We start from the raw sequence: 7500 nt of genomic DNA on the forward strand, positions 1-7500 counted from the left end.
TGGGCTTTCTAGTCACGTACAATGTCATTTTAAGTTATATGCAATTCCAACTTTGTTACACGCCATATCAGGCCAAAATATCTAATCTGTTTTATATTGAAACTGACCAGATCCAGCCTCTAAAATTAAACAATCACATCATTGAAATCTCAAAGATGATAATCCTTCCTGCTATAGGCACAAAGCCTGAGATTTGGTTGGCGGGTTAGTCGACCTCAATACTCAAACCCCGAAAGGATGAAAGTTAAAGTCGACCTCGGCTGAGCATTTCGCCCGGCGTGCGAAGGATTCTGCCAGATCGCAACCTTAAAGCTACAAGATAATGGATGATTAATTTTAAAAAAACAAAACAATATAATCAAAAGCACTCAGAGAGCGCAAACCTCCGCCAAGGCAATACCAACGTCCTCTGAACGATTACCCGGAGATGATTTTTAAAATGAGAATATCTGAAATAAACTCGACTGCTCTCACAGAAGAGAATGCTAAAAATTAACCCGACCGCTGTCAAAAATTAAATTTAAAAAACCGAGAAAATTATCCAGAATCCTTGTCCGGTACTGGATCGGTCCTAAAATCTAATCAGTTCATACTAGGCACAAGGTCAAACATCTCTGAAAGTTTCATCCGAATCCATCCCGTGGTTCTTGAGATATCTTGTCCACGGACAAACAAACAAACAAATACGACTGAAACAATACCTCTGCTTTTAGTAAGTCGGACGTAATGAATAAGCATTACATTTGACAGAATAATTTGAATACTAAAACGGTTAGGTATAATGTTTACGGTACAATTGTTTGTTGAATAGTCATTCACTTCGGTTATATTTCAAGATAGAGTGTGGTAAGAAGCTTGCTTTCCAACCACATGGTTCTGGGTTCAATCCCACTTCGTGGCACCTTGGGCAGGTGTCTTCTACTATATCCTTGGGCCTACCAATATATTCTTTCATTTGACTGCGGCCACGCTGGAGCACCAGCTTAAAGGATGTTAGTCGAAAAAATCACTCCCAGAACTTATTGTAAATATGCTCCGGAAAAATCATTTACAGATGTTTTTGTTACATGTTATTGTTTTTGTTGAATAAAATATATTGAAAAAAAGCCACAATAATTCTACACCAACCATTATACCATGTTTAGTGCCTTCCACTTTACGTGTCTATGTGTACGTGCGCCTGTGTGTGTGTGTTGGTGGTGTTGGATTCTGGAGCTGATACCCTCAAATCTTACAACCCCTACCGCAGTTTGTATAAACGCCCGGGGGTTTGTGACAGATAAATCAAAGAATTGTTACTGAATGAATATGTTTGTGCGTTTGTGTATGTATATGCGTGAGCGTGAGTGTGAGCGTGAGTGTGTGCATGTGCGTATAAAAGTTAATGGTAAATGCAGGTGTTCGTCTATCTGTATGTGAGAGTGCGTATGACCGTGTCTCGGGTTACGTAATCTCCTACGTGCCTTTGGAAATATGAGTAGATATGGCAGATCTATGAGGGTGTGTGTGTGTGTGTACGTGATTGTGTGTGTGAGTAGTGTTTGCGTGTAGGATTGTCTGTGGATATATAAACGTGTGCAAACGTGTGTTTTCGTATGTCTGTCTGTGCCTGTACAAAAGTGTGTGTGCGTGTGTGTGAGTGAGTGTGTGTGTTTGCGCGTGTTTCTGTGTGTATGTGTGTGTATGTGTGTGTGTGTGTGTGTTTGAGTAGCGTCTGCGAATAGGATTGTGTGTGGATATACAAACGTGTGCAAACGTGTATGTTTGCGTATGTCTGTTTGTGCCTGTATGCAAGTGTGTATGTGTGTGTGTGTGTGTGTGTGTGTGTGTGTGTAAGTGCCTGTGCGTGTGTATGTGTATATGTGTAGGTGGGTGACGCGTGTGTGTGTGGGTGAGTCTTTGTGTGCAGGGGCGTATCAATGTTTAAACTTTCTTGTTTAAGTGTTCCTGTTCCCAGCAACACATGTGTAATCAATAATAAACAGTTCGATAATGCTATGGTGAGCGCTTTTGATTTCAGTTCTTTCTCTCTTTCTTTATTTATGTATTTCTATAATTATTGCTTTTTTTATTTGTCTTTGTTTTTTGTGACACGAGAAACGTATTTCATGGCCACAGCATCCAAAACATTTTCGGTTACTGTGACTATATGGAGATATTTGTGTTGGTTACATGGACAAACATACAAACATACACACACACACACATACACACACATACGCACACATATACATATACATGCGCACATGCACACAGCTCACACACATATCCACGCAAACATGCTAATAAGCATCCACATGTTAATGTGTGTTTTGATGTATATCTTTATATGTTTATTTGCAAATCTGTATTTATTTCTCTGTGTGTGTGTGTGTGTATTGTATATGTTTCTGTATAAGTGTATACAGTACCACGAAGGAGACAGCGTGTTTGAGATTAAATATATAAACTGGGTTACAAGTGGCTGTGTGGTAAGTAGCTTGCTTACCAACCACATAGTTCCGGGTTCAGTCCCACTGCGTGACACCTTGGGCAAGTGCCTTCTACTATAGCCTCGGGCCGACCAAAGCCTTGTGAGTGGATTTGGTAGACGGAAACTGAAAGAAGCCCATCGTATGTATATATATATATATATATATATATATATATATATATATATATATGTGTGTGTATGTATATGTTTGTGTGTCGGTGTTTCTACCCCCAACATCGCTTGACAACCGATGGTGGTGTGTTTACGTCCTCGTAACTTAGCGGTTCGGCAAAAGAGACCGGTAGAATAAGTACTAGGCTTACAAAGAATAAGTCCTGAGGTTGATTTGCTCGACTAAAGGCGGTGCTCCAGCATGGCCGCAGTCAAATGACTGAGACAAATAAAATAAAAAAATAAAAACCATATATACATATACATGCATACATACATACATATATGGCATCAAAATTATACTTATATACAGGGAAAATATTTTGATGATTTGTAGGTATGTGGTATTTTATTATACCACCATAAAATACTATAAACTATATTAAATAACACCACGTTCTACTGTGTTAGCGGTGCAAATGGGTAATGAGATGAGTGTATATGCTATATTTCGGGTGTTTTTGCCCCTTCATCAGCACCCATCTAACCCATTCTTGCCTCCAAACACATTGAGTTAAACGGGTTAGATGGCTGTTAACGAAGGGGCAAGACCCACCCACCCAGCCTGAAATATGGCAAATGCACTCATTATCCAATTTCTTTTTTCTTTCGTTTTTCCGATCTCATTGCTTGTTTACATCTGACGTCTCGATACAAAACGTTGTAGCTAAAATCAGCGCTGGCTTATAATTGCTATATAATTGCTATAGATTTTGTTGTTGGCACTCCGTCGCTTACGACGTCGAGGGTTCCAGTTGATCCTATCAACGGAACAGCCTGTTCGTGAAATTAACGTGCTAGTGGTTGAGCACTCCACAGACACGTGTACCCTTAACTTAGTTCTCGGGGATATTCAGCGTGACACAGTGTGACAAGGCTGGCCCTTTGAATTACAGGTACAACAGAAACAGGAAGTAAGAGTGAGAGAAAGTTGGGGCGAAAGAGTACAACAGGGGTCGCCACCATCCCCTGCCGGAGCCTCGTGGAGCTTTAGGTGTTTTTGCTCAATAAACACTCACAACGCCCGGTCTGAGAATCGAAACCACGATCCTATGACCGCGAGTCCGCTGCCCTAACCACAGGGCCATTGCGCCTCTACACAATTGCTATAGAATATCTGTGGAGATAACCTTAATCAAATATTTTGTTTCCGCAAGGGACAATCCTGTTTGTCAAGGCCGCTTGAGACATCAGCCGAGTTGTGTTGACATTCTTTTATCAGGCATTGCGTTTGCTTTTCTTACTGCATCTTGTAAATAAGCTTTTGCATCCTCTTTGACACTTGTCTACACTTATCTCTGAGATTATCACTAGCGTGCAAAATCCAGTGGATTAACTCCACCCTCACTTCCACCCAATCTTCATCTTCTTACACTTTTGTTCTCCACATGCACACACATACACACGCGCACATATATATGCGCATATATATATATATATATATATATACACACACACACACACAAATATGCACATATATATATATATATATATATATATATACGTATACATAGATATGCGTGCATCTGTTCTTATCAGATATATATATATATGGCTAATAAAGAAGCATATCTGTGTGTGTGTGTGTGACTGCATACATAGACACACTCACACGCACGCATGCACAAAGCATGTATGTATATGCACATTTATACATACATACATACATACATACCTGCAAGCGGGTAGGCAGGCAAGCGGAAAAGTAGTTATCAACATTAGGTAGGCATCGCCAACTTTGTTGGAGTCCAAAAACTTGGTTGAGATAGAATTGAAATTATTGTTACAAGGGAAGTAACTCCAATAATCGAGTTATTTCCCTTGTTTTGTTTTTTTTTAATCACTTTCTAGCGTTGCACAAATTTTCATCGTTCTGCAACAGAAACATTCTAACGATGACCATTACGTCTTTCCAAACAACAACATTATTTGATACATTCTTCACTTCTTTTTCTTCTTGATATTAGAAGCCCTTATATTTACAAGCCTTTCGAAATGGTCAATTTTTTACAGCGAATAATAGAAATTACACTCCGGAACTAGGGAGCGGTGGGGATTCATCACGAGGATACACTTTACCTGACAAATTACAATATCAGAATGTAGACAAGTTTGATTCATTCGATGTATCCAAACAGGAGTCTCACGTTAAACCGACAATAGATGTATAACACCCAGAGATTGATCAGAACTTCACGACCGAACAATTCCATTACCAAGTTTTAAAAAATTTTCACTTAATACACACACACACACATATATTGTAAGTTCTTTTGGGTTTTTAATGATTTTTTTTGTTATATCATATTATATTATATTATATTCATTGTGTGGAGGCGCAATGGCCCAGTGGTTAGGGCAGCGGACTCGCGGTTTCGATTCCCAGACCGGGCGTTGTGAGTGTTTATTGAGCAAAAAAACACCTAAAGCTCAACGTGGCTCCGGCAGGGAATGGTGGCATACCCTGCTGTACTCTTTCATCACAACTTTCTCTCACTCTTAAATCCCGTTTCTGTTGTGCCTGTAATTCAAAGGGTCAGCCTTGTCACACTGTGTCACGCTGAATATACCCGAGAACTACGTTAAGGGTACACGTGTTTGTGGAGTGCTCAGCCACATGCACGGTAATTTCACGAGCAGGCTGTTCCGTTGATCAGATCAACTGGAACCCTCGACGTCGTAAGCGATGGAGTGGCAACAACAACAATATTCATTGTATATTATGTTATATTATGATGATATAAATAAATTATTGGATTGTCAATTGTATCTCTCTATTTAATTTATTGTTTTCATATATATATATTTACACCTTCATATATACATAGGGTTGGCCAAAAGTCAGCCGACAGTAAATCAAAGTTCCATAAATACTATCTGTAATTTTGTATCGACTCGAATGGGAAAATGTGTCGCTCAAGACAGACTTCAGTTTGAACAGTTTTCATGATGTTTCATATTTAGATGCTTTTATTAAATTCATTCACTTCTTAAACATATATAAATCGTGAAATTAAATGGTTTTGATTTACTCTCAGGTGACTTTTGGCCAACCCTGTATATTATCGGCGAGTTTTTATTTGACCGTCCATCTACAGAATCCACTCACATGGCTGCGGTTGGCCCGAGACTAACAGAAGACACCTTCTGAAGGTGTCGCGCAGAGGGACCGAATCAAGAGGGAAGCAAAATTCTTACAACACGTAGATAATATTTGGGAAGCAAAATAATAATAATAATAAATAATAATAATATCTGGGAAGCAAAATAATAATAATAATAAATAATAATAATATCTGGGAAGCAAAATTCTTACAACACGTAGATAATATTTGGGAAGCAAAATAATAATAATAAATAATAATAATATCTGGGAAGCAAAATTCTTACCACACGTAGATAATATTTGACAAAAATGTCATTAGGTCTCAGTCGTCGACATGGTTGCACAGAAAAAAATGTCCTATATTTCATTCAACACAGTGGAATATGATTTACAAAAGAGTTGACTACTGGTTCTAGTATGTCGAGCTACCACTTCGAGGTCTCTCTTGTTGACTCACTAATAATAATCGTTGGTTGTTGTTGATGGTGGGGGTGGGGGTGATGTTTTTGCTGTTGAAGGTGGTGGTAGTAGCCTTGTTGTTGCTATCATTTTTGTCATTTTTGTTGCTGCTTAATTCCAGATTAAATCTGATTTAGTGGGTAGATGCGCAATGATTACGGCAGCGGACTCGCGGTTTCGAATCCCAGACCGGGCGTTGTGAGTGTTTATTGAGCGAAAACACCTAAGCTCCACGAGACTCCGGCAGGAGGTGGTGGCGACCCCTGTTGTACTCTTTCGCCCCAACTTTCTCTCACTCTTTCTTCTTGTTTCTTGTGCAAAGCTGCGATGGACTCGCGTCCTGTCCAGCTGGGGGGGAACACATACGCCATAGAAACCGGAAAACAGGGCGCATGAGTCTGGCTAGGCTTTGAAAGGGTGACGTTTATCAATTTTATCTGATTTAGTGAACCCGTTACCATTGTGTTTTTTGTTCTTTTTCTTTTCTTTATTTTTCTTTTTTTTTTTGTCTTTTAGACATTAATATTCTATATTTTTGAGATGAGGAATTACGTACATTATATACAATGGACGGATAGGTATCCTTACCGTGTTTCTTGTTACCACAACGTTTCGGCTGATGTATTCTCCAGCCTTCGTCAGGTGTTCTGGTGCAATTTCGAACCCAACCCTTTATTTGATTAATGGGGTACTCTGTTCTCATTTCTAAGGTAGTCTTTTTTTCTGGTGTTATTTTTTCTGTTGATATTATTTCTCAAGTCCCGTTTCCCTAAGACTTTAAGTAGCAATCCTAATACACGCCACGAAGAAATGCTCAGGCTAAGGAACAATCTACTATGCAACAACTACCCAGAAAACATACTATCCACTCCAATAAGGAAGAGGAGAGAAGATGAAACCCAAAAACTGACCACTGTCTGTCTACCCTATGTCAAAGGCATCTCGGAAAAGATACAAAAGATATGCAGCCCATATGACATCAGAACAGTAATCAGAAGTAATACAACACTTCGCAAATATCTCCTCCGAGTAAAACCACCCACAGAAGAGAATATGATCAAAAACTGCGTGTACTCTATCATGCAGTTACGGTAGGTTATACAAAGGTGAAATATGCCGCCCCCTTAACTCGTTAAGTCCCAGAGTACTTAAATTTACGAATATTACTTTTAAATTTTTACAGATGATTGAAAATAGGTTAAAATGAAAAAAATGATTATTAAAACTCCTGGAAATACTCGGTGTCCTATAAATAGGACACTGAGACAATATGATATAACTTATATAGTGT

General features: G+C 39.0%; 1 protein-coding gene across 1 annotated transcript in view; it reads right to left on the bottom strand.

Moving 5' to 3' along the window:
- The window catches only part of LOC106880066 (uncharacterized), a 29848-nt gene extending 23645 nt beyond the window's left edge, over positions 1–6203 (bottom strand). The window contains exon 1 of the mRNA XM_089338995.1: positions 6035–6203. Coding sequence (XP_089195121.1) covers positions 6035–6118 — 84 coding nt within the window. The 5' untranslated portion in view covers positions 6119–6203. The remainder of the gene's footprint in view (positions 1–6034) is intronic.
- Between the last annotated feature and the right edge of the window lie 1297 nt (positions 6204–7500).

The sequence above is a fragment of the Octopus bimaculoides genome, chromosome 21, assembly GCF_046866305.1.
Source record: "Octopus bimaculoides isolate indiv1 chromosome 21, ASM4686630v1, whole genome shotgun sequence".
Taxonomy (NCBI): Eukaryota; Metazoa; Mollusca; class Cephalopoda; order Octopoda; family Octopodidae; genus Octopus; species Octopus bimaculoides.